Genomic DNA, 27,998 nt, shown 5'->3' on the forward strand with positions numbered 1-27,998 from the left:
AATAATCTTGTGAATGACATGAAATCAATCCAGTATCAGATAAACAACAACAAAAATTCACCTTATATACAGGTTGCAAAATCTTTGACATGGGGGTCACCTCTTCACTCCATACAAATGCCAAACCTGCTGTTAGGACTTCTGAATCTCTATATTTGAAAGGTTTATGAGAAATAACTTTCAGGAAATCACAAATGGTCAAACTCCCCTAGGCAAAACTAATGAGAGTGATTTTCCCAGTAACTGTTTGAGACAGGAAAGTCAGGACGTATACATGGTTTCCCCTTCATTTCCAGGTAGGTTTCCTTAAGCTAAACATCATGCGGAAAACCACATCTAAACGTTAACATATTTTGAACATTTGCATCAATGACACAGAGAAATATGTGATTTGTGAGATCAGGCAAAGCTTCAGCTGGTAACCAGTGAAGACATCAGAACAAATGGATGAATGCAAAGCTGCATCCATCCCAATCACCTCTTCCTGGTTTTGGAGCACCACAGATGATACCCAAATACAAACATGCCCCTACCCACTGCACTGCCTGGCTCATCGCTTAAAAAAAGGCCAAGATAAGCAGATGAAGAGTTTGGCTAGGGACCAAGGAACAGATTTTTTTTTTTTTTTGAGATATTTACATGCCAAGACATAATCAAGCTCCCAGGAGGATTTTTGAAAGCAATTAGGAACCCGAGTTCTGAGAGTCCATAGGCCCTCTGAAAATCCCATATGGTATCAAACCAATGGCACCCTTTGACATTTAAATACCTCCAGTGCCTTGTGCTGCTCCCACAAGGGACTGCCCCCCTTGATTTCAGCAGGGCAAAGCCTTCATCATGAAAAGCTGTGAAATTTCTTTCAGTCCTCTAATTCATCTAGCTCCCTGGAAAAGGAAAAGCTTATCCCTCTCTTCTTGCCTAATGAAAATGCTACTGCCCTATGAACTATTTTAATTGAAATTGTAAGTCCGGCTCTCAATCCCCTGGCCGTGGCCATGCTGCATCGAGAACCACATCCTTTGACCTGATTGAGGTTTGCTTGCCACAGATTTCACTGTGACACTCCTCTGACCTGATGGTGCAGATCTGCAGTATGGTTTTGGGGTAGAATTCCCTCAGACTGGCAAACGACACACAGGCTGCAGAGTCCATCCCAGCCCCATCGGGTGGTGATGGCCCAAAGGCTGCCCTCTCGCTATTTACATTGGGAGCAATCGCGCTGCCGGGCTGGGATCTTGGGACTGCTGCTTGCAAACATTTTGTCCTCGGAAACACGATACCGATTTATTGCACAAAGGCTGCAAAAGAATCGCATAGATATTTTTTTTTTTCCACTTTATGGAAGAAAATGTTCCCTCGATGTGATAAATTCCGAGCATGACTTCTGCTCGGGCTGCAAATAGCAGATTACTCAATCGTCTACTATTTAAGTACCTGTTTGTTTTGTTATGAGGCGAAACTTTTGAACAAGATCATATTACACGAAAAGCAGCTTCCTGCATCCTTAAATATTAATCCTCAAGTAAAAATAGACCGAAGGCAGCCCCGGGGTCACCCCAAGCAGCCCGAGCCGCTGCCTCCCGCTCGGTAGCGTTGCTCAGGGCAGGGGGCGGCAGCCTCCGGGGGAGCTGGGCCGGAGGTCGTGGGGGCCACCGGGGGCCGCTGGGTGCGGGATGGGGCCGGGCAGCCCCGCGGGCAAGGTGAGGGCAAAGGGAGAAGCGGGGGAGCGGCGGCGGGCGGCTCCGGCACGGCCGGCACGGGGCTGGGGCCTGCCCCGGGGCCGAAGGGGGGGCCCGGAGGGGGCTGCCCGCCCCCGCCCGCCCTCGCGGGGGCCGGGCCGGGGCCGCCCCCAGCCTTGTCCGCGGGGCCCCCCCTCCGCTGACGTCAGCCCTGCCTAAAAAAGCAGCCCGGCAGGCAGGCGGGCGGCAGGGCAGCGCGGCGGGACCGGCACCGGCACCGGCACCGGCAGCAGCAGCAGCAGCAGCAGCAGCACCGGCAGCAGGACGCGCCCCGCCGCCGACATGGTGTCCCCCGTCACTGTGGTGAGTGCGCGGCGGGACCCGCACCCGCGCCCTCCCCGCTCTTACCGCCTGCCGAGGCGGGGGCTCCGAGCCGATCCGAGCCGTGCCGAGCCGTGGGCTCCGTGCCGTGCCCCTCAGGGGGCTGCCGGCCGCCGGCGGGATCGCGCCCCCCGCCGCCATGTTTCGCCCCCGGCCCGCCCCGCCGGCAGCTGTGTCTCCAGAGGTGCGCCTCCTTCCCGCCCCGGGCGGCTTTTCGGCTCGCCCTCGGCTCCCATTTTGTTGTTGTTGATGTTGGGAGGGGAAAAAAAAAAAAAAAAAAAAAAAAAAAAAAAAAAAAAAGGGATATCTGCTTCGTGTGCAGCGCGTCTGCTTAGCGGGGTGCTGCTCGAGTCCGCCGTGACACCCCCGCGCTCGGCCGCCTGCCCCGCTCGTGGGGCGCTGGCGCCCCGTGGAGCCGCGCGCTGCCCCCAGCTCTCTCCTGCCGCTGCTCTGCCGCCTCCTCGCTCAGCATCGCCTTCGTGGCCGCCGTGCTGCGCTCCCTCCGGCCCTCACACACGGTTGTGACCCTCAGAGTGCTCTGCTGTTCAGGTGACAGCTCAGGCCAATGCTGCTGCTGGCTGCTGTGACGGTGGGTCTGTGACAGTTGGTTTGTGTTGCTCAGTCTGTGGCCAAGGGACAGGGACCTGGGCTGGAAGCAGCCTCCTGGTGCCCGTCCCTGCTTCTGGAGGCCACCGCGTCCTGCAGCCCTTCCCACGGGGTGACGGAGCTCCCACCGACACCTGCTCTCCCTGGTGAGCCACTTCCACCATCCAGCGGCTGTGAGATGGGGATGGTGTCACCTGCCTGTCTCATGGGGGAGTCATGAAGCTTAATTAACGCAACCGGCAATAAGGCAGCAACTCAGCGCTGTCCTTTGGCAGAGGACGTGAATAGGTGACGCGACGGAGCAAAAGCTGAGGGAGCTGCGGCTCGTGCCAGGCTGCACTGGCAGTACCAGGTCCTGGCCCTGCAGGTGAAGGGGAGATGCTTCTGTGCTGGAGGTAGACAGAATGCTTTCAACCCGAACAGCAGATAAGCTGTGCTGTTAGACACGCTGCTTCGCATGTTCCTGTTTCTAGAAAGCGAGGGATTTGGCTGGGTACGCCAGCAGCCCACTGTGTGCTGTAAGAATAGCTGTCTGCTGGTAGGAAAGTTGCCTAGTGCTTTCACTGCAGCGCTGAACACCTACTGGCGGTGTTCTGGGTCCCTGAGGACCTGCTGTCATCCTGTTTTGTTGTATTTTGGTTAATGGCTTGCACAGATCACAGTGACTCCACTGTGTTTTCTCTCACAGGTAGAAATCCCATTTTTCCCCTCTCCCTAACTCACAAAGCCAAGGTTCAAAACTTTCAAATTTCTTTGCCAGCCCTGCACAGCAGCTTGTATTGTCTGATACTTCAGATGAATTTTCGTTAACATGTACCTGGTAAGTTCATCAGCAGCCTGGGGGTGATTTTTATCTTTAGAGACAGAGGGAAGTAGCTTGTACATTACACCATTGTAAGGCCAAACTACTTTTTATTTTTTCCTCATGCTTTTCAAAAATAACTGAAGAGGCTTGGTACCTTTGTGCTTCTGTGCCATAAGCTAAATTAATCTAAGTAATGCTTTTGGTTACAGTGAACTGTGTACTTGTACCTCGGAAATGAAATGCTGCCCTGGGACAATACTGGAATGGCTAAAAACTGGCACAGTTTGTTTCATAATTCAAAGGTGACAGCACTTAGCTTTTAAGGCTTGTTATTCAGGGTGGTCCTGGAGCATATATTTCACGTAGGCTTTGAGAAGGGCAAATGATTAAAGCATGGGTATGTGCTGGGAATTCAGAAATTCGGGAATTACAACAGGAACTACACTTCAGGAACGTAACTTGCAATGGCAGATGAAAAAGGTGCTTTCTTTACTTGCTCTTCTGACATGCAGCAACACACAGTTCTGCTCTGGCTCTGTCCCTGACATGCCAACTCTTTGCTTCACCAAAGGCAACTAACGCAGGCGTGAAGCTGCGGATTGCTGGAGGGATGATGACACTGGGAGCTGTGACCAGAGCTGCAGCTGTTTACCACAGCTGTAGAGGTGGAAGGGGAGGGCTTTGGCAAATGCTAGTCTGATCCTCCGGAGAGATCACAAAAAAAGAGCTGCCAGCCTTCAGTCTGTCAAGGAGCTGTTCTTTGTGCGTCACCTTTAGCTGTTTTTCATGTTGCTCTTCTCTCGAAGGAGCGCATGGTGCTGTTGTGCCATCCGCTGTGTTACAGCCCACCCAGGGCAGCCCAGGACGGTGTTGTGCAGCACTGCACAGTGCCTGGGAGCATGCTTGGGTTGAGAAGTGGTGTGGCTGTAGAGCCGGTGGGCTCCCTCTGGCAGGTCAGTTGCTGAAGGGAACAGCAGTGGGTGATCAGTGTGACCGCAGCTAGGTGCTACCCCTGGGGCCCAGGGCTTATCTCCGTACCACACTGCCTTTTGCTGCATAGATAGATGAAGTGTTGGGGGCCAGCGTGGCTATCTCTGCTGTGGCACGTGATGGGGGCACAGTCTGTGGGGGCAGCACCTGAGGCATAATAAGTTAGCCAGCTGAATTGATTTGTCTACAATGCATGTTCTCTCCTACTGTCCTGCAGCATCAGCCTCGACAGGGAAGACGCTAGAAGAGCGCAGCTGAGTGGCACTATTTTGTTTCCAGTTTTCAAAGCCATGGCCTTTGTTTATAACTGCAGCAGATGGCCCGCGCTACTTAGGCACAACCTGATCTCCTGCGTCACCCCCACTAAGACACTCCTGTAGGAAACGTGACAGGTTACTTAAAACACTGAGCTCCAGAGCTGCTGCACAGTTGATAGCTGGAAGAAACCACGCAAGGAGGCACAAACGGTGGAGAGGAAGCCAGGGAGGTAGCATGGGTAGGACTGCTTGTTAGTGCCAGCTGCCAGGTGTGCATCGTGCCCTGGGGGCTTGGCATGTCCGCCCCACGCGCACGGGGAGACTGCAGCGCGGTGCAGAGCTAGCTGAGCTGTTCTCTGGTGCTGCACGATGCAGATGTGATAAGGGAAGAGAGTGCCCATGGATAAATGAGCCTGGTGCCAAAATTCCTTTTAATGTATTTTGCCAGGTACTTGGCGGGGGTAACACTTTGGGGTCCTGCTGATGCTGGAGTCCAGACCTGGATGGAACTGGGCTGTGGCAGCAAAGATGCATTTGTCTGCCGGTCCTGCTCCAGCTGGTGCGCAATGCTTGCTCTGGTTGGAAGTCACCTTGGAGGGAAGCTTTTGCTGCTTATTCTGCTAGGCAAGTAGGAGCATCCTGCTTAAAATTTGTTATTCCTGATATTGCTCTGATTAAGAGCTACAATTTCTGCATAAAGGTGGGTAGGGTAAGAGCTTGGGGTTGGAGAGCAGTACTAATAAGCAACATGTTTCCTTCACGGATATGTGAGATTTAATTCTCTTCGTATTCAGTTGTCATTGGTCTCATCTTAATAAAAGTCCTCCCTGAGACTGCCTTGTTAGTAATTTTTCTCCTGTTCTTGTTGCTGTCTTTTTTTTTTTTTTTTTTTTTTTTCCCAGTAGCAGGTAAGCAGGTTTCAGCACTGGACCGTGGGGCTGTAGGAGACTGCCTTGCCCTAAAGACCTCTCTGCCCATCAGACATCGTGATTGCAGGGGCTGCAAGTGCAGAGCAGATGAGCCTGGAGATGTGCAGTCGTTCCAGCACTTACATAATGCTCAGAGGGACCCTATTTTCCTCTTAAATAAAGTTAGGGCTAAACTAAGCATAGAGCTTCACACATCACCTTGAAGAAATCTGGGCATGGGAAAAATAAAGACATCAAGAGGCTTAAATAGGTCTCTTCTGAGGGCAGTGTATAGATGATATTGCTTTCCTTTTGGACCAGATGAATTGTGGGCTTCATCCCTACAATCATCCATACAACATCCTGTCTGTACTGACTTACATGGCCTAGCACAACCCTGTTTGGGACAGATTTTGCCCAGAAGCCATTTATTAACAATCCCCATCTTTTCCTTTTTGTTCTCTGACATACTTGCATCTTTAAATGGATATAGCTGGATTGGGGAAGAATACATTGTTTTGGCTGCATCAAGCAAGCCAAGCCCTTGTTGCCTTTCCCCTGCAAGGTGGCCTGCTGGGGGCAGCCCCTGTCACCCCTGGGTGGAAGCAGGGTGTCACTGTGGAGGAGCATGAAGGTCACTTACAAAAACTGGATGCCCCCACAAAAGCAACGTATGTCCTGGAAAGGTATTCACCAGCAAAATATTGAATAGGGATGGAAAATTGGGTGGGTATTCATACACTGGAACTTCTGAAGAAGGGCCAAATGCTACTGATCCAGATGATTACAGAAAGCCAAACTGCTTTCTAAAACAAGAAAGCCAGATCACCCCTTGAACTATTTCAACTTTTTCCTTTTTGAATAGAGGATGTTATTTCTGCATTAAGGAATAAAGCATTAGCAACCACCTAAGAACGAACTCTTACAGTATAGAAGTATGTTTTAATTGTTCTTTGTTTATACCCAACGTTGTTGCTTTCATTATATTTTTTCCCATTACTTAAATGCCTCATAAACTGGGATTTTATTACACAGGAGGCTTATAAACATGCACATTTATACACCACATCAACAGTTATGAAAATATGGCACTTGTATAAAAAACCAAGCTTGTTTAAATGAATTATAGAAGAAATCTCTAAACTCTGCAATCAATGAAATAAGGGGGGGGGGAGGCATCGCCTCAGGTAAGCTTAGCAGGATTTCAGTAATGTTTATGCGAGTCACACCTTTTGGGAGGAGCCTAGAAGCTTTGGCCCTACTGAACTACAGCTTGTGCTAGTTTGTTTATGCTAGCAAGAGTCTGGGCATAGTGGTGTGCCATAATTTATATTTTTAAGGCTGAACTTGGGCATTTTTGCAATGATATTATTATCCCTTGCTGTTGTAGCTGGTGCTGTGACAGGCTGGTAACTGAAACCAGGGGCTAGAAAGTCCGAGCTTTGCTAATGTTCTTCCCAGCCCCAGCGTGGTTGCATTAAGCAGTTAGAGCTGATCACTTCTGCAGGCAGTGCTGTAGATTAAAGGCTTCATTAACTCAAGTGTATCACTCAAGTCACATGTGGCTGTTGTTTCAAGTGTGCTTTGTGTATTAAGATTACGGGTCCAGTTCTGAAGCTTGCACTTACACAGAATTCTTCCTAAATGTGTTTCTGCTGTTCTCTTTTTCTCGTCAAGTATCTATATCCAAAATACACCGAGTATGACAGAAGAGCCAAAGTTATCTTTCTCTGTGGGTAACTGCACAATACTGAGGAAATAATAACTTCAGTGAAATGAGACTCTTAGAAAATGATGGCATCTGGCACCCGTCTTCTGCTAGCATGTGGAAACTCTTGAACAGTGAAAAGATCATTAGTTACATAACTCCCTTCCCCCTGGAGGCCGACGCAGATATTATATTAGCACTTAATTTTTCTGCTGCCCTTCACATCACACAAACAGCCACTAGATTTGTAATTACAATAAAGATACAGATCTTGCTTACTGCAGTCTGCCCAAAATGAAGGTGATGGTTATTGCCTCCTCTAGCCTGCTTGTGCTCTTCCTATAGCTCTTGCTTATACTGCCATAATCTAAATAGCGTTTGAGGTAATGGCAGGCTGCTATATGACAAGCGTGTCAGTGCAGAGCATCCCTCTGTGTAATGTTGAACATGGACTAGGAGCAGGTTCCACACACCCCCAGAGCTGCAGGGTGGTAGGTGGGCTCTCGCGAGCCTGCCTGTCTGGCAGACTATTGATCTATGCCAAGCGTGCTGGAGCAGATCCTCAGACTCGTATGAGGCATTTTGCCTGCTGTGGCTTCAGCAGAACTGGGTTTGTGCTGGCTGACACCATGGCTTGGCTGCTCTACCCCTATTTCCTTGTGTCTTCTGGTCTTGTTGTGGCATTAGTCAGAGCCAACCAGGGTTCTTGGATAGCAGTGCTGACTTGTGCTCCATTGCAAGAGAAACTAAGCTGGTTGTTTGGCTTTTCCCTGCAACCCTGATATAAAAGGAGTATCATGTTGAAATTCATCATTTAACTGATGCTTATGAAGTTTTCAGGATTGATTGTTGGTTCGTGCCCTGTGCATGCATGTACTTACACCCCCCTCAGTGTAAAGGACATACCTGTGGTACACAGATGCATGTTTATTTGTGAGTGTGCATCTGCGTGCCATTTGTATGTGCAGCAGGGGTTTGGCAGTTGAAACCCTTGATGCCTCAGTGTGAATCCTGGAGTGCGTGGGTTCGTTTGCGTAGGCTGTTTGCACCTGGCACCCTGGCTGCCCCCTCATGTTGAAATTGGCCATGAAAGTCCAATTAATCTTCATGTAATTTGTGCCTGACACTGGCTGGTACAGGTCACAACATCTTGGCACACGATGTAGATATTGGAAGTAAACTTTGTGACTCCGCTGTCATACTTTGACCTTTCGTCCTCCTTAGAGCATATTGGTCCCATTATAAAACGAGGAGGGCTACTGGTGTGTTTTTATAAGGTACCGGAGTGGTAACTCTCTAAATACACATCCTTATTGGGATACGTTGCTATTCCCCCTTCTAATTTTAACACCAGCATTTCACAAGCATTCAGCCTGCAGGCCACGATATGCAGGTAGAACATTTCATTCAGCTTTCCATTAGGCACAAGACAAGCAAAGCTGTTCCCTCCTGGATTTCCCAGCACAGCCCTGCTTGCATTTTCCAGATTTTGGCGATCTTATTGCAGCCCCTTGTGAGGATTCATACAGCAAAAGTATCTTGCATGGAGTTGCCAGCTTTCCCAGCCACTGGCAGCCTCCTTCCCCTCCTCTCTCTGCCCTGCCTTCCTTTTGCTGTTGCAAAAACCTCTCCTGGCAGCTGTGCACGAGTTTCTTGCATGAGCCAGAAAGGTGAGCTGCAGAAGTGCCTTTTGGTGCTGGAGGCAGTTTCACCCTTAACAGGTCTTTGGGAATGGCTGGTGGGGCTGGTATAGCCTGGTCTGTGTCACCTGGTGTCTTTAACATTAACGGCTCTCCAGCTGCCAGGGCTGTGGCAGCACAAATTCCTGACACACTCTTTAGACTTGCATTATCCCCCACAGGTGGCAGGTAAAATGAGGTCATCTCTGCTGAAGAAGTTGCTTCTGGATGGAAGGGCCTCCGTTTGCAGAAGAGTGTGACGTAAATAATGACAAGTGTCCTAAGAATTTACATTTGTAGCCTGGGAACAACCCCCAGGATGAGCTGCAGAGACTTTTCTCTAACCATCAGAAATATACCTGGATTTTAATATGATAAGCCACAAGCCTGCTCCTTCTCACCCTGAGAGGGACAGCGTGGGGCTACCACTGCACATCCCAGGATGTTGGCTGAATCCTGAAAAGCTCCCTGTAGCTTCACAGCCACCCTCTACAATCCCAGGCAGCGCTAGGGGATGCAGCCCCATCTGACCTCGCTCACTGAGGAAGGGTGCATGCCCTGGCAGTGACAGCACTGCAGCTCTGATGAGTAAAGAGAAAAGACAGATCCATTATGGTCTGGGTTTTTAAACATCTGCAGGGGCTTCTTTTGTGAGCAAAGGAAATGTTTGGGGGGCTTTTTGTTTCATAAAAAGGAAGATGTGAAATCCCATGAGGGAAAAGCAGTCTTTGCTCTGAGATAAGATGCTGGAAGGCAAATGCTATTTTTTTTTTTTTTTTGCTTTCATTTCTGAGAGCCAATGGACTACCCTGAAAGCATTAGTCTGTGACAGGTCCCTTGGCCCCTGCAGAGACATCTAAATTCTTGACTGGTCTGACATTGTTGGTCACTGGCAATGGTACACTGCCAACCACACTCTGAAAGCAATCTCCAGAACTGCTAACAGCTATAGGATTGCTACAGATGGGGAGTCAATCATTTCCACTGCAGGTTAAAAAAAGTTTTTTAAAATAGCCCTGCTTGTGGTCCTGTGCCAGCCCAGCAGACAGAGCAGATGATGCTTGGAAAAGGAAAAAAGCAAAACCAACCCAAACAAAACAAGTCCTAACAAAAACATGCATCTGAGCCAAGCCTTAAGTTCAGGATGAAATGTGTTTGTCATGTGATTTCAAGAGTTAGCATCTGCTAAAGAAAGGCTTCCACATCTTAAAGACCTCCCCGGGAAGCCAAGGGCAGACACCCCTGTGACCCTGAGTGGCCCTGGCTGCTGTAGTGATACCTCGCCTGGTGTCAGGGCTCCCTGCTGATAGTGGCAGGTCCTGAGTAGTAGAAGCAGGTCCCAGAGATGCTGTTGTCAACTGCCTGTTGACAGCAGTTAGCTGAGCTAGCCCAATTTCTCCTGTTTGGGACAGGAGATACCTTTATGGATGCTGTAACTTCCTTATTTGCTGGAGGGAACACTGTGGTCCGGTGTCTCAGTATAGCTTTGGGCAATGTTGTGGTTAAAAAGGCAAAGACCAGGAGTGTTCTCCTGATGCAGTGTGTGGCACAGGCAGTGCCCTAATGTGCTGGACTGGATTTCCTTGGCTCCAGAACCACCTGCCTCTGCTTTAGGCTGCTATGGCTCCATTCCCTCACATTTCTGAGGCTTCCTGCAGCAGTCTGTGGAAGGTGAGACTCTGGTTTCCTGTTGGTGGCTTTCCCCCTTGCTACTTTACAGGTGTTTGCAGATGCATTTTTCAACTCATAGGTGTAGCAGCAGAGAGCTACAGCGTTGGAGAGCTCTCAGGTCACACTATTTGCTGAGCCAAACCAGCCTTGAAAGCAGCCCCGTGAGCACGGCCAGTGCAACTGCTCAGCATCTGGCGCTTCTGAATTTCTTCATTAAAGAAGTGAAGATGAGATGGGACTGCTGTTGTATTTGTGTTGTACACAGGCGTTGTTTCTGTGTGAGCAGCAGTTTGGCATCTCCTGCCCTACCTGCCAGCTTTGCCTGCTACTGCAGATCTCCGTTCCCTGACTGTTCTGCAAGGATTCATGATAGTAGCTCTTTTCCTGTCCTCTGGAGAATGCCACAAAGCTTGTCTAATGCGCCTCATCTCTTTTACCTTCCAGAGTCACTTATTTCAATATCTTTCATAGGTTGTGTGTTCAGTCTTCTCCTATAACCCGTCCAGGACAACCCCCTTCAGAAACCACTCCCATCACAGCATAGCTAAAGGCTACTGCATTGGGCAGTAGGGGCTTGAGCAGTGTCCTGGGCTAGAGACAGACAGCAACCTGTGGTGGAAAAATCACACTCAGAGAGCATCAGGAAAGAGACCTTGTGAGCCACATCTGCAGTCTCACGTGCCGGCACTCCCAGGACACGGTGAGCCCTGCTCACATGGCTCCCCAGCCCCTTGAGGCAAGACGTCCCTCAGCTGGGTGGCTGTGCGGTGTCTGTGCCGTGCCCAGGCGTGCTGCCTGGCTGCGGGGATTCAAGCTGTGGGTTCCCCCTGAGAGAAGCTGACCCTGCAGGCAAAGGCTGCCCCGCTGCCAGGCAGCACGTGCCAGCAGCTGCGGGGAGCCTGCTGCTCCACATTTGCTGCCTTCTCGCTACATCCTGGGGAAGATGCTTGTATGGAAGATTTTAACCTCAGTGCTGACAGGTTTTCATCCCCCCCATGGTTAATCTGGAGATTAGGCTGAATTTTGACCTGGCTGCAAGTAAGGCAGGATTTCAGCTTGGAAACAAAACTTTTTGTTGTGGTTCTCGTTTCTGCATGCAGCTGTGTAGGGGGTGCCCTTTTTAGATGCCAGTTTGATTAATCCTCAGCCGCTGCCTGCTCCCCTGTGTCTCCACCAAAGGGTGCTTTTCTGATGCCAAGAACTCGCACGGCAATATATCTGAGCTCACCACCCAAGGACTGCAAGGGCTCGTGCCAAGATTTTAATTGTATTTTTATGGCAAGTAGCCATAGCTCTCTCTTAAAAAAGAAAAAGAAGAAAGAAAAAGAAGACAAGTATTTCTAGCTCTTGACTGTTTCGGTCTACTGGAGCAAAGCTGGGAAGTGTGGCCGGAGCTTACTTTGCTTAAGGGGGGGGGGTGATGCAGTTGAGCCATGGGGAGGAGGAGAGTGCCGAGGCAGCTGTGGTGCAGGGAGGGAGGAAAAAATCCAACAAAGCAGCATTAGTTTGCAGGAGGAGCTGAAAAGGCTCCTTTCCCCCAGGCTGCAGTAGCTGCCTGGGGCCCACTGCCCTAGCACAAGTGGCTGAGCAGGGAGGATTGTCCCTCTGTGGGTGGGAAGCGTTCAGGCCGAGCCCTGTTACTTCTGGCTTGTGCTGAATGATGGAGGCTCTTCTGGCAGACAAATCCAGGTGTTTTGACCACTCGCAAACAGGTCTGGCTGGGCAGCCGAGCACGAGGTGAGTTTCACTGCACCACCCTTGTCAGAGAAGCAGAGGCCCTGGGTGCTGAGGAGTGCCAGCAGCTGCAAGAAAACGCCGCAAGGCCTGGCCAGGCTTGGGGCATGGCATAAGCCTGATGCAGCCAACCAGCCCATTATCAGCGCTCTCCCAAAGGCGAATCGTGTACCTTCCTCTCCTGGGTGATTTATTAGGCATTATAAAAGTCAATTTTAGATGCAGCCTCTATGGCCTTGTCTCCACCTGCGGGGAGGAGCATTCATCTATCACCCTGAATTTCCCGCAGCGAGTGGAGCCTGTTCAGGAGCCATCTGCCTTGGATGCTTGACTCATGGCACCTCCAACACAAGCATAAGCCCTCTTATTAATACCCACTTGCACAAATATGTTGCACTAACAAAGTATTTCAAGCAGGCAGATTGGCTGGTTCAGTGACTCTTTGCCACCCCCTGTAAACAAATGCTTTTTTTCCCAGAATTTTATCCAGAAGCAACCTGGTACGTGTATGAGCCAGTGCATTTCTTGACGAAAGGCAAGCGACTCTTCCCAGGAGCAAGTTTGCTCCTCCAGGGGAGCCGAGCTGGAGGCAAAGTGCTGTGCGCTCGCCTTCTCAGGGCTGTCCCAGCCAGCCCTCCTATCTCAACAATGCTGCGGAGTAAAAAGGTGTTGCACTGTCTGAGCAAGGGTGGGAGCACCCGGAGGATGGTGGCCTTGCAGTCAGCTCATGGGTTTATGGCCAGGAGTTGCCCAGCATAGCTGTGTTTCTCCGTGGTTTAGCAAAAGCTGATGAGGTGTTGAGACCTGGTGAAAATTGGCTGCCTCTAGCTAGGATCTGTGCACACACAGGCTTTTCTCCTTAAGGCCTGTCCTTTTTGGATAAGCACAAAGTCAGGCTTTCCCCGCTGCTCTGCAGAGGAGCCTATTGCAGGTACATAGTCTATATCCTAATTGTGGTCCAGCCCCAGGCTGAAGCAGCACCCTCTGTGACTCAGACTGCACCAAGGATTGGCAGTGCCTTGCACAGAGCCACATTTGCTGGGGAATGAGAAAATGAGCTATAGGCTCATAGTGGCATCATAATACACGGCGCCAAAGCCACATAAATACTTACTGACACACAGTGGGGTAGGGGCTGTTGTCACAGTAAGGCAGAACCAAGGCAGGATCCATGATGGACAATGCCAAAAGCCAGGAGAAGTGGCTCAGGCCTGGATACACAGTACTCAGCCAGCCAAGGCCAATGGGAGGGACGGGTGGAGGACAACAGCCCAGCTTTTTTTGGCCAGTGTGCATGGTCGTGCTCAAGTGTTGCTTGGTGAAATAGCTGGGGTATTGTTTTTCAAACAGTTTTCCTGGAAAGCAGCATTTTACAGCCCAATGGGTGTGAGCCATAGCTCCGCAGTAAGCTGGCGTACAGCTGTTGGGTGGCAGAGGTTGCATGCTCATTATCTGAGCAGGCTGATTTAGGGGGCTTGCAAAGAAAACATACTCCACATTGTTTCCTGGGATATTTCCAAAAGGTGCACTTTGTTCAGCTTCGGCATTTCAAAGCAACAAGCTTCTGATACTTTTCTATACCTTAAGAGTCAGATGCCTCTCTCCCTGTGACAGCTGGATTTTCTTCATTTTATCTCAAGTCCACTGCTTGTTATGCGCCTTTGTGCTTTGGTGCATAGCGAAGCTTGTCACCTCCCTCAGGGCAACTCTGTCGAAAGCACACGTTTGTTCAGGAATGAACCCACTTGTGATGTAGGTACAGAAAACTGGCTCCAAAATGTGAAAGAAAATCAGGGTTGTGGCTTACATGTATAGATGTACCTCTGTGGATGCAGCCTGTTCTTGGATGGAGGAGCTGGTTGTAATTTTCTGGCTTGTTTACATGCCTGCAGCAGTCAGCACAGGCCATCTGTACTGCTGAGGAGCAGCATAGATGGTCCCCAGGTCGCACACCATCATGAACATTGGTTTATACAGACGCGAATCGTTAGCATCTCCCAGTGCACAGCAGAGAGCTGTGAGATCTCCCAGCAGGGATCCCCAGGCCCCCCGCGAGTCATCAATAACTAATTTGCAGATATTGCTTGCAGGCATTATCTATCTATATATATACATCCTGTATATATTTTGCACACTGGGAACTTTTTCCCTGTCTTTATTACCCAGCATTACTTCTTCAGGTCTGCCACTTCTCCTGTAGCTGTATTTCCTCATCGGCTAGCCTCACCTCTCAAGAAGTCTTACAGCAATACCAAACCACAGCATGGTTGGAGCACCTTTGTGATAGCATCATGTGTCATGCTGAATAACAGCAACAAGGAAATGAACAATATTACAAACTGGAGCAGAGTAAGAATGGACAAAACAAAAAGGAATACTGTACAGCTATGCATCCCTAGCAGGGAGCTGGGTATCCAAGCCCAAACCTCCAAAGAGCTGTGTGTGCCAGTGCCAGGTTCTGTTTGAAGATTATGGGTGTACACCTCTTGGTGAGAGCCCAGACACAACTTCCTCAGCGTGGAGGGTTTTGTTGGTTGGATGCAGATAATTTATAAATAGTAGTTTGACTGTAATTTCACTACGACTGGCATAGTGGCTTTACAGCAATTTAAACTATTTTTTAAAGACTCTAAATAACTTGGTAATCATAGGAGTTGAGAAATTGCCCTGAATTATGCACGGTTTAAAAATTCAAAACTTGCAAACATTGTTTTGTCATTGTATTCAAGATGTTTTCTGGACTGCATGTCAGCCGAAAGTAAATTAGCAGTAGAAGAAAACAAGTATGAAAAATGCAATAGCATTCATGACAAAATGGTGAAACCCAGCTTAAAGCCATAAAACTCAAATACATTAACAAAAAGGATCTTGTCACCTGCAGCAAGTACTTCATTTTCCAACACCACAGCACAGCCACATCTCAAGTTCTGTCTCTGAGACTCAAGTGCAAAGGAGATGGGTGGTTTGATGCAATTTACCCACCCAGCCAAGCAAAAATGTTCCCTTCCCTGAGGTACAGGCAAGTCCAGTCATGGATTATATGCTTGGCTTTCCTTAAGCCACAGCCTCCACTCATGTTGGTACACAGCCTCCTAATACTAGCTGTGACTTGTCCTCCAGATGGCAAATTGTCCCATCCCCTTTTCCTAGGTCCCAGCCACATGTCCGAACAGAGGGAAACCCCCCAGCCTCACCCTTCAGTCACCTCAGCATTTCTTGGAGGACTTCTCCCAAACACCTCGAGCACCACACCATCCCAGCAGGATGTGCTGTGTGGACCTCAGCAGCATGGGGACCTCCCTCTCTGTGAATGGTGTCCCTCGTGGGCACTTGTGTTGGTCACAGCCAGCACAGGGGTTCCCCTGAGCCGCAGCAGTCAGTAATAGGCAAGGGCATGTTTTGAAATAACATAATTTGAAGTATACTCGTAGAAAAGTTGTAAAGGAATAAAGTGTTAATGCTGAGAAGCCTGCAGCCCTTCTAGGTCTATCAGGTTATTCTTATGTGAGGACTCCAACTCCCTAAATTCCAGAGTTAGGAGTGAGTAACTGAGACTGGAATCTGACCCTTATGCATGAAAAATTCCTTAATTGTTACTAGAGTGGAAATAATACAAACCATTATTTTAAAATAATGCTGGTTGGGCTTGGAAAATTCACATTCAGATAGTAGGAAATGATAATTTCAAGGTTACCAAGCAAACATAATCTTTTTGCACAAGTGCATATCTTACATTCAGTAAGGCAAGGTTCCTGGGGAAAACGACAAATGTAATTAAAACCTGTCTCATCATGCATGTGCACAGGGGAGGGCAAGCTGTGACTGTAATGGTAACATCCTAGCAGGTGTTTTTATTTTAATATGGGGTATTAAATGAAACTTCCTGTGTTTATTAACCCAAATACTCTCCTGTATGCTTCCAACAGTGCCTCTGTCCTTTGCCAACAAAGCTGAACTTGAACTGTGTCTTTCAGCATAGACTTCTGTCTTCGGTGATACAAAGTTACGTACCTTACCAGACACTGTTACAAGAACCCGGAGCACTGTTGAAGCTGCAAATTCTTTTTCTCTTTCTCTTTGGGAGCTAGTCTTCCTGATTGGAGATCACGGGCTCATTGTGGTGTAGCAGGGATGCTCCACAGCCGGCGGGGTAGGGGAGATGCTGCCAGAAGTGCTGTCATCTGTTGCCTGCAACTGCAAGAGGATGAATGTGATCAACTACATTTTTAGCAAAAAGATTTCACAGGAGGGGAGGGGGCAGAGCTGGAGCCAGGCCCTGGCTGTGGAGGTAGCTGGGGACTATCTCAGTGACCTTGGAAGGGAAGGGTGATGGGTCTGAAGGAGGAGGAGGTTTGTCTCCACTCTTCCCCCTGTGTTACTTGATAGTTCCCAGGCACACTCAGTGCTTTGAGACTACATGGGCTTTCATGACTTTTACTTCAAGTTCATTTGGTATTTGCTGGCAGAATTCTCCCAAGAAACGCAGACAAGAGGTAGTCAATGGTGATTAATTTAGACAACTGAAGTAGAGGACTCAAGATGGGCTCCCCGTGTAATACAAGAAAGTTAACGGCTTTCTGATGTCCTTCTGTGAGTGAATTGTGTAGCCTGGTTGTTTAATGGAGTGTTTAAAAATTGTGTTGGCAATAGCCTATGAATAATGTATACAGGAATAATGAAATACCTTGATGCTAAGAAACTGCTGATATGCTGGGGAACTTTCCATCAGATGTGAGAACAATTTTGAAAGCACTGTCTTCTCAGGATGCCCTTTATTTATGGTCTTGCTGCTTCAGAGATCGCATTCCCTTTTTAGACACTGCATGTGAAGATGCCCTCCACTGCCTCTGCCTCTGCCTCCCAGCTTCATCCAATTCCTTTCACTTATGTCTGTAAAACCTGCTGAATTTTGATGAGTTTAGGCTTTATTAACTGAGCACTGTACGCATGGAGTCATTTGCTGTAGAGTCTCTAGCCATTCCAGGTGTCTGCACCAAAATACACTGCATCAGAGGAAGATGGACGCTGTTTCTGTGTCATGGCAATGGAGTCCCACAAAACAGGGCCAAGTGATTTGGGAAAAAAGGCCAACAGTTCTTTTTCAGGTTTCTAGAGCATGGAGTCCTTGTATAAGATAAGCAACCATAGCATGGATATTCAGATTGTGATGGGCTCTGCAGTGTGAACCCAGCTCTGATGCCTTTAAGTTTTCCCCATGACCTCTCGAGGCTTCTGTGCTTTGGCCACAAGTAGTAGGACGTCATGATACTAAGGGTTGAAAACTTGCTCGATGAAAGAAATGGTAGGATTGAGAGTGAACCCCTGCAGCAGCCTGTGCACCCCAGATTTTGCACTGCCTTAGCTGCAGGAGGAAGCAGGCGTCCTAAAACATTCCTGGACGTAGCTCATAAACACTGCAGGTGCATAAGGCAATCACAGTCTTTTCCTTTGCTCCTTTTTTTAGCCCTCAGCTGCTTTCCAGAAGAAAATAAAATAGGAGTTTTGTTTCTCATGTGAGGTTTTCCCCAGTGGCATTAAAAGGCAGAAGAAGCACAGCAGGGCAGGTGAACACAGTATATATATTAGGACTGTCCAGAGTGCTCCCAGCTGAGCAGCTGGTGAGAGCAGACCCAGCTTGCAGAGTCTGTAGCTCTCTGCTCTGTCTCTGTTGTGTCTTTGTTGTGAACAGTGCAGTGCTCATGCTGCATTTTTCTGTCTGTATTTACACAATAGACACCTGAGTCAAAGCATTTCCTGCAATATGGGCAGTGTATTATTAGCGTAATGCTAGAACAAAGCAACACTTGATTCATGTTAGTAGTCAGCTGAGGAAGTGATATCCCCACCTTGGAGGCTGATGTGATGGGCTTTGAAGTCACGGGGTGATGCTGACAGCAAGCTCCAGGCATGAGCCTACGGGGCAGGAAAGACAACGGGTTAGAAGAGATGTTGTATCCCCAAGGTGATCTGCAACTGGCTAAGCAAGAGGATATACCAAGCCAGGAGGGATTATTAGCACTTTCATTGGCTTGTTTGCTGCTGGGACACTCCTGGGGAGTGCAGTATTTTCCCAGCTACAGGAAAGGAGGTGTACAAAAGGGGTTAGTCTAAGTACAAGACAGGTGCAAAGACCACCAGTGAGGTTTGACTAATAGCCTAGATGTTTTCAGTAGAATAAATAAATAGAAGAGGTATCTAAAATTCCCTCCATCTCCACCACACAAAACCCATCCTGGCAGCCAAGAAGTGTTTTCAGAAGTTCACAAAGGTCTAGGTTGAAGATTTTAGTCAAGTTCAAGCAGCCTTTTTCTGGGGTAGAAATGCTGCTAGCTGACGTTATACAAAAAAAGAGAAGCTTTCAAAAGGAAGGAGACAGACTGTTTGTAGTTTATTCCACTGATGCTTCTGATGGTCCTATTAATTTCTTTTTTTTTTTTTTTTTTCCTTTTAGGTGAAGAGTGAAGGCCCCAAACTGGTGCCCTTCTTCAAAGCAACTTGTGTCTATTTTGTCCTCTGGCTGCCAACTTCCAGCCCCTCCTGGTTCAGTGCCCTAATCAAATGTCTGCCCATTTTCTGCCTGTGGGTTTTCCTTCTGGCTCATGGAATTAACTTCTTAGTGGCACACCGGAGTGCCAGCCGCATCCTAGCAGGACTGATATTCTCAGCAGTGGGAGATGCCTTTCTCATCTGGCAGGAGCAGGGCTACTTCATTCATGGTGAGTGCAGTGTGAGTCTTAAAGGGATGCCACGGTGCTTGGCTGTTACTCTCTTTATTTAGTAATGAGTTGCTGGCCACGTGTTTTGTTTATTCATGGACAGCTTAAGTGCCTGGTAGTGTGAGGCACTCATCCCTAGACTAAAATCCATTGCAGTTAGAGGAGTCACATCATGGATGAGTCTGTCGAGCTTATCTGGAGGTGCCCTGGAGTCATAGAGGTAATTGGTGCAAGTTTGATTCCCTGGCACGTGCTCATAGCGTCTCAGCTGGCAGGAGTTGGAAAGTGGCATGAGCAGAATGTCCGGGGAAGAGTCAAAAACTTACAGCACTTAGCAGCTGCCATGAAGCTACAGGAAGTATCTACCTGCTGTCCCTCTGCAGTGAGATCTGCCAGCCCTTCTCTGTAAGGATGCAGAAATAAGATGTATGGTGCAAAGATCTTCAGTAGAGAACAGATAGAGAAGATCTTTAAATTTTAAAAGACAAGCCTGTAGCCCGCTGGAGGTGTTTAAGTGAATGTTAGGAACCAAAGCATCAGAAATCTTGTCCTACTTGCAGGTTCATCAGCATGAATCATGCAGCCTGTTGTAAAAATATGGGAGCTGGTTTTGCAAGACATGTAAATGATGGGGAATTGAGGGCAAACCTTACCATGACACCCTGTCATCTCTACAAAAAGATCCACATCTCTCAGAGCAAAACAAGCTTGTTTTATTTCACTTGTTTGCAGACTAGAACATAATGATTTAGATTAATGATTTAAAGCCACACTGAGTCTGCCTGCAGCAACACTCCCCATGGCCTTGGACTGTCACAAGAAATCAGCAGCAGTTGAGTCCTTCACTTAACTGTACTGGTGGGGTTTGTGAAGTCAACTTCACCAGCAGGGATCTTATTTAACATCCACCTGTGACTGTCCCATTGGAAAATGTGATGAGACGGGGCCAGTTTTCTGACTTGTGCTGCTGTCAGCTCTGAAAGTTAAAGTCTTATTTTTTACCCCTTTTATAAGGTCAGTATTTAGTTTAATTCTGGAATTCCCACAAGCTTTGCTTTCTTTATGAGAGGAAAGTATGTGAAATGCCAGATATGAAATGCCAAAAGCTTTGAATCTGGTTTTAATCCTGCTTCCCAAGGGTTTATCCAGATCTCTTTAAAAGTTCATGTAAAAACTCTTACTGATTTTTTTGGGCTGTAGATTAGGCCCTGAGGACTGGATCCATTTGGCTGAACTTTGGCCATGTTGCTGAGAAGCTCCATCCATCTCTCGGGGCACCATCCCATTTGTGCTGAGGGTGCTGGCATTCCCACCGATGGGCCTCCTCCTAACAGGGGTGCCTGGCTCAGCACAAGTCACCTCGGCCCAAATGCCCGTACTTCTGTTTTGCCTGCTGGAGTTGCTTCTTGAGCTGTGGCTTGGAAAACATTCAAGACCCAATTCTCACCGTGACTGTTTTTGTACAAAGGCTGTGCAGAGGTTCCCTGTTCCCGTAGCTGGGATTTCTCTGAGTCCCCTCTCTGATTTAATGCTAGAGGAAGGTTGACTTGTCACAGCAATTCAGTGTCTAGTTAAAGTGTTTTAATCTGCAAATAAGCTGGATTTTTTTTTTACAAATGAGATGCATTGCTTTGTGGGTTTTGATCCATTTTTGTTTTTGATTTAAGAAGAATGTTTGTTTAGCTCTTAGACCATTTAGAAAATCTCTGCCTTGATCCTAGCTGTCTCCTGTCTGCCTCAGTCTGTCCTAATCTGAGCTACTGCCTTCTGTATTGAAGCGCTAACATTTGCGTTTCAGCTGTCAGCAGATAAAGTGTACTACCCCACTTACTCTGTCACCTTGCCTGCAAAATGTATTTTCTCTGATTTAAAATACAGCAGGCTGCTGTTGTTGACAACTGACGACATTGAAACTTTTGACATTATCCTTTGTGGGAATTTCAAATTTCAGGGGAATAAGAGGAATTATTAGACAAAAATGTACTTCTATGGCTTTCAGGCAGAAAGAAGGGTTGGGAACTGGGCTGAGATGAATAGCTTTTGAGACAATGAGTTTATAAAAGGACATTTGTTCATTATTTTATAGGGAAGTGAGAGCCTGGGAACTTACTCCTGGCACACTTGACTTCTTTCATTTTTGCTGTTTCAATCCACTAATAACAAGCTGTTTTCTGACTAGTGCCTTACTGGATTTAGAAGACAGTTTACAGTGTGAACATCCACATCCTTTAATAGCAGACGCTTACAAACAAATTATGCATTTGGTGAAGAAGACGGGGACCAGCAGAAAGGACCCATTGCCAGTGTGAGGGGAACTCAAGAAGCAGGGAGGGGGAAGGAAACCTGGGCTCTCTGATTCCATCTAGGTATCCCAGAATAAAGCAGAGAGAAGAAGGAAGTGGACAGAGGGAAAAGGCTGATCTGTCTGGTGTGCTCAGAGGGCTGAGCCGAAGGCTGAGAAATGCAAGAGAAATGCACCCCCCCTCCCTGTACAGCTGACACAGGTTTCCCCAGTTCCTAGCTTGATTTGTGGATGTCGAATGAGCAAACCTGAGAGCTGACTTGTTTGTAGCCAGCCTCACCATGTATCACAAAACCCCTCCTACCTTTCTGGACTTCTGCTTGGCTGCTGCATCCTGTCTTCCTCTCCTCCCCCTTGCTGCCAGCTGCCTGCATGAAGGACAACACATTCTTCAGTTCCCATCCCAGCACTCTCCACATAATGCCATTGAAGGAAAAATCATTCCTCACTGCTAGGGCGAAGTAACCTTCCCCTCCTTACCACCCCCATGGCTCTAACCTTTCCTGCACTATAAACAGCTCGTCCTAAATCCCTCCTTGTTTTCCCTCAGTGCTATGCTCATGATGTGTAACAGCTCTGCGAAACATCACCTTCTCTTTGCCCTTCTTTGCACTGCCCTTCACACTGTCCATGTTCTCACCTTGCAGACCAGACCTCACAACTAGCTCTCTCCCTCCAGTGGGTTCCCCTCTTGTTCAATGTGGCTGAGCTCCCAGCAGACATCTATCTGGTCCTTCCTGAAGGCTGGGAGACACTTCCCCTTCAAGATGCCTCAGCAAGCATTAGATTGAAGAGATGTCTGCCAGTGGCAGGTTTTAGCAGCTGCCCTTTATGCCACAGTGTTGTGCTTTAAACGTAAACAAGCGTCCTGCTGGAGGACTCAGTTTCCCAGACCCTTTTCTCTGTTTCATGGTTTAGAGCTGCATGAAAACATCCAGCCACTCTAACAACCTTGCCCAGATGAAGTGGAACAGCCTTTAGCTGTGCCACACACAGGCTTGGGAACCAGAGGAGCTGGACTCAGTTTGGGGCCTGCTACGTACAACTGGCAAGACAAGTAGCAGTCAGCAGCTGTACTGACACATGGTGACAGCTTTTGTCAACTGGATTAGTAGCGAGTGAATAACACATGGGCTGTACCTTCCAGTAACCACATCTGGGATTTCTCAGGGGTGCTTCACTTCAAAGAGAAGCTGGCATTTTATATTCACTGATTGTTTCCAGCTAAGGTTCCTCTGAATCTTACAAACAGCCATAACATTGTTGGCAGATCACATTGGTGTAAGTCCCTGAAATATGTCAGCTGCTCCTTTCCAGCTTAGGTTTCTCCTAGCTATGGGCAGAGATGGAGTAAAAGCCAGATTCAGTCCCTGAGTGCCTTGCCTTTGGGTTTGTGACTAAATACGGTCAGATTTTATGTCTGAATCAGAGGGATCGCTATCTTCTCGCATCTTGTTCAGATGCTGCTTTGATTCCAGCCTTCCTGTTCCACACGTGACCTAGGAGTGAAATGCTTCAGATGACAGATATTTAGAGGGGATGATCTTTGCTCTGCCTTGCTCCCACTCTTCCATCCAAAGCAGGGAGGAGGAACATCTGAAAAGCAAACAGCTTTTTTTCTTCTGCAGCAGCTTGGTTCACCTGGCCTCTTGGCATAAATGGCTTGCACCACAACAGTCATACTCAGCTGCAGCTGTAGATGCACTGGGGTATTTTCTTAGGGCAGAAGCCTGATGCTAAGGCTGATCTCCTATGCACAGATATTTATATTAAAATGGTCCCAAGTGTGCAGTAGGGTTCCTGCTTAAATCAAATAAGGGTTGTAACACAGGAAGGACATTATGCCTGTAGTTGTTGCTGTATATTTCACATCCAATATAGCCATGTTTTCTTTTGCTACTGACTGCCAGTCACTGATGAAAATCACCCTTGCTTTGTCAATGCCTCTTTCTAGGTCTGCTGATGTTCGCCATCACACACATCCTGTACTCCTCAGCCTTCGGCATGAAGCCTTTGGACCTGAAGGCCGGCTTCTTGATGGGCCTTGTTTGCAGTTCCTGTTATGCCTTCCTGTACTCCTACCTCTCGGGCCCATTCACCTACCTGGTAGCTGTCTACATCGCCTTGATCGGCTTCATGGGCTGGCGAGCAGTCGCCGGCATGCAGCTGTGCAACGACCTCTGGACATGGACCAAGCTCTCGGCTTGCATCGGCGCGATGCTTTTCATGGTGTCGGATCTGACCGTTGCAGTTAACAAGTTCTGCTTTCCTGTGCCCTACTCGCGTGTCATCATCATGGCTACTTACTATGCAGCTCAAATGCTTATTGCATTGTCAGCTGTAGAGAGCAGAGATGAAGAGGACTTCAAAAAGAGGAGCTAGGTGGAGTGCCAACAGTCTGTGAACAATGTGGGTTATATCTCAGGTGCTGTAGCTGCATTCACCCCTGAGAGAGATCTCCATTTCTCTAGGCATATTGGTGATGTTGATTTTGCTTCTTTGAAGCATTACCTTTGGGGCTTTATTTTCAATGGCTTTCTCTGAATATAGCTTACTTCAGTGTGGAGTCCACGTCAGAAAGCTTAGACTGTCCCTGCAGTAGCTACTCATCCAACTTTTCCTCCTTGGAGGTGCTGTACTACTGCATTTTACTTGTTAGTCTTGAAACTGATGCTGAATGTCTGGGAATTAGGAGGGAAAGAACGGAAAGAAGCTTTGGCCACTCACTGTGCTAGGAAACTTGCTTTCAATAGGAGGCAGACAGGCACAGATCTCTGCTAAAGCCATAGGTAAAATGAATTTAACCAACGTTTAAGTTAGTCTGTTTTTGTGCATTATGAACTCAGTACACAAACTGGAGCTATTTGAGCCTCTGCTGAAAGGAAGCCTGCAGCGAGAGCAAAACCAGCAATTTCAGATGAGGGCTGAGCTTTGGAGTGAACAGCAGCATGTGGGGCAGCCCTTAGCAGAACCAGAATGAAAGCAAAACACCAGGCAGAGAGCACAGAGCAGGAGATGCACTGAGATGAAGTGCTGTGTGCTTTGATCGCGGCTGATTGCTGCTTCAGAGCAGGTCTGTGGACACCAGTTGATGTCAATACATATGGCAGAACTTGGAGCTTGGTGGGATTTCAGGGATGTCTAGGTAGGTAGGCCAGGGCATTCTGCCCCACCATGTGTGTGCAAATGCGTGGTGTCAGCAGCCACCAGCGACAGCTGAGTTGTCATGGGCACATGAAGAATTTTGATTTTTACAGCAGGACTTGGAGGATGCTTCCTATTTATCTCTAGTACAGCAGATAGGAATCTAAGCCTTTACATCTTTCTTTCCCAGTATTCTAACAGATAACATTCCATATACTCATTAAGTTTAACGATCCTGCTGCTTGCAGCATCTCTTCTGCATCTCTGTGTGAGCATTTCCCATGCCTTAAATGGCTAGTCAGGGCCCTGATTTTGTAGATTGTTGTTGTGTTTTGCCAGCTGGTGGTACATGATCAGCTTTGCACCACTTGTTTTTGGAAAGCCCCTTTTCAGCAGTGTTATGAAAAGCACAGCCCTGTGTGTTCAAAGTGCCTGCCTCTTCCTTCTTGAAGGAAGCACAGATTAGTGACAATGTGAGAGCCATCAGGGCTGGGAAAGCCTGTTTCGTTCTGACCCAAATTTCTTCACTTGGTTTGTCTGCCCATCTGCTGAAGCAAGATTACTTCTGTCTTTACTCTCTTAAAAAGATATAGAAAGAGGTTGCCCTGTTTTTTTTTTTTTTTTCCTTTAACACCAGATTGATTTGTGATCGTATGTGCATTTTTTCCTGTTATTTGGGATATCTGACAGCAAGCTGTGTTGCTGTTTGAAACTCTCTTAAATGTGGTCTTCCCTTCTGTCCGTTCCAGGGCTGCTCCTGTGAGCTGAGATGCTCCTCCAGTGGCTTGTTTTTAAGACACAATGAATGCATCTGGGCATGCTAAGGAGATAGCGAAGGGTTCTAGCACCTCTTCAAACCTGTGGCCAAACAGGGACAACCAAAACAGACTGCATGCACGTGACTCAAATCCACGCAGGTCCTAATAACCCCTTGCACAATCTTGTACGGGCAGAGCAAACAGGATGGGCAGCCTTCCAGATTGTCCTCGTGGGATGAAAAGTACCATGGTTGCCATACCTTGCGTGCCCAGACCATTCCTGGTAAAAAGCCTGGCACTGAGTCCCTGGCACAGGTGGCAGAGCAGGAATTCTTTGCAGGGAGGGCAGAGGGGCCAGGGGGCAGCTGAGGAAATGTTACTGACCCTGCTAGCTTCTCCGTTGGTGCTGAGAGGTGCTAAGTGGGGCTCCTGTTCCTCCCCAGCCTTGTCTGTTGGGACTGGGTACAGAACAGGCATTGCCCCCCCCATGACTTCTGCATTGGTGCCAATGCAACCAGTATTACAAAAATCTAGGTTAACCATCCTGACCCCGTGGAATCATCTGCTGCTTTTCAGAGAGAGATCAGAGAGGTCAGCTGCATTGTTGAGAGGGAAAGCATTGTAAATAGCACAGTCTGGTGTAATCTCTTCCCTTTAATGCTGTTGTGTAATACTGTCAGTATTCATTCACTGGTGTATGGGGGCCTGCCTGGAGTAAACAGCAAAATAATTTAGAGCCATAAAACATCTTCATTCATCAACATTGCTTATCTCCTGGCCGCAGCTTGAACCCTGTAGTGTAGCTCTTTGCGGATGTCACCCTCTGTTACTAAGCTTGACTATTTGAAAATCTGTTCCTGCAACAGACTGACCAAGCTAAGAGGAAATCTAAGCATTTGAGGTGAACCACACCATTCTCCCAGCATATAAACAAAGAGCACTTTTCAGTCTGGGTCAGTCCAGCACACTTGATCCAGCAGTTATTCAGAGAAGGTCCGTGCACCCTGAGCTTCCCTGGTGACCTCCAGGGGTCTCTTCCAACCTCAGCCATTCTGTGATTTAAAAGTTAGAATTTCAATCTGAGCCATTACCACTTTCTTTCCCTCTGGAAATGAGCCATCTTCCCTTTTCTGAAGATAACTGAGTTGCTTTTCTGGTTGCTTTTCCATCTTGGCTTTCTTTGCTCTCCTATTCCACTTCTAGGTTCTGTGGAAACTTGCAAAAGGATCTTTTAAGTGTCATTAGTAGACCTGCTCTCTCTAACCCACTGACTGTCAGAAGTGCAGTTTCTGGTTGCAGAGGCCTGCAGGTGACACTAGTTAGGACAGCAGAAGCATGCGTAGCCCAAGTGGGCTGCTGCCCGCTTCATCATCCCCTCACCCAGCAGGGGCTGGCTGGGACATATCCTGGCCAGCCATGCTGGCTCCATCCCAGTGAAGCAACAGCGTCAGCTTGCCCAGGAACATGAGGCCAAGCCCTCAGCATACGAAGTCTGGGAAAGTCTTAGTTGGCTCAGAGATCTGCCAGTGAAGGCTTTTAATCTTCAAAATCTCTCTCCTACCATGCGTTCTCTGCTTTTAATCCATATTACTTGCGTGAGACCACTTTCCTGGAGGGTGTCTTTCCTGCTGGGAGGAGATGAGCTGATGTGGACACTTACTTGACACAGTTCTGAGTTTCAGAAACCCTGAGAAACACTAAGCAGTTGCTCTCAGGCTGTTAAATGCCTTTTCACGGGATTAAAACTCTTCCCTTAACCTCAGCAAGGCCAGTCTTCACTATGAAAAGGAGCAAACAAGAAGTGTGAAGGACGTGACTGTCTATGGCAGCATCAGACCTTCCTGCTGTCTCTCTGCTTTGTAAAAGTGAAAGGTTTAAGCTATTCTTCTCTTCTTTTTGGGGGTACAATCTCTGAGTAGCACCTGCTTTTTAGCCCAGGGACATTACAGGGGGAATGAAGCACCCCAGTAATGCAGTGTTTCTGGTCCCAGAAGTATCAGCTCTGGTGCTTGCAAAGTACAGAGGTGTTCTTTACATGATGCTGTACTCCAAGGTTGCTTTGCAATTCCCATCTACGTCACTTGAGGCTAAACACATTGTGCAATTACTTTTGTTCTCTTCTATTACACTGTAGTTATCACCCACTCAAAGATCTGTTGGATCTTTAATTGGAAATGCAGAGAATATATTTCAGCTGTACATCTCTCTCTGTAGGTACATCCTCCTTGTCTTTGCTCACACACGACTCCCAATGAGTCCAAGAAGCAATGCTAATTGCAGCAAGTTTTTAAATGCTAGTAATGCTACTGGGCTGTGCCAGTTGCACTGATGTCAACAGGGTGAAGGTGGTTTAGAAATGGCAGGCTGAGTAGAACAAAGCCATAGGATATTAAAGGCTTTACTCCTCCGCTGCCAAAAAAAAAAAAAAAAAGTATTTGTGCTTAATACCTAGCTTCTTACTCCTCCATACTGAGGCACCTGTAAGGCTGATTGGTTTGAGAATTACTCTAATGTGGCTTTTAAATAGATTGCTGAATATTTCATGTTGTATTCAATGGAGACAATAGATATATTTATACATATGTATTTAAAATTCCCAGGACAAACTGCAAATTTGTTAGTGATTCTTTTAAGTTTTCTTGTGCCATAGTTTGACGCTG

At 47.8% G+C, this 27,998-nt stretch overlaps 1 protein-coding gene across 1 annotated transcript; it reads left to right on the forward strand.

The window, feature by feature from the left end:
• The first annotated feature begins 1,870 nt into the window (after positions 1-1,870).
• On the forward strand, positions 1,871-27,695 carry TMEM86A (transmembrane protein 86A). Its single transcript, XM_082761235.1, has 3 exons — positions 1,871-2,042; positions 18,870-19,134; positions 23,391-27,695. Exons 1-3 carry the CDS (start codon positions 2,022-2,024, stop codon positions 23,816-23,818), a joined length of 714 nt encoding a protein of 237 aa, XP_082617361.1. The 5' UTR covers positions 1,871-2,021; the 3' UTR covers positions 23,819-27,695.
• The last annotated feature ends 303 nt before the right edge of the window (positions 27,696-27,998 follow it).

Source organism: Aythya marila (genome assembly GCF_965140915.1).
Source record: "Aythya marila genome assembly, chromosome: 5".
Classification (NCBI taxonomy): Eukaryota; Metazoa; Chordata; class Aves; order Anseriformes; family Anatidae; genus Aythya; species Aythya marila.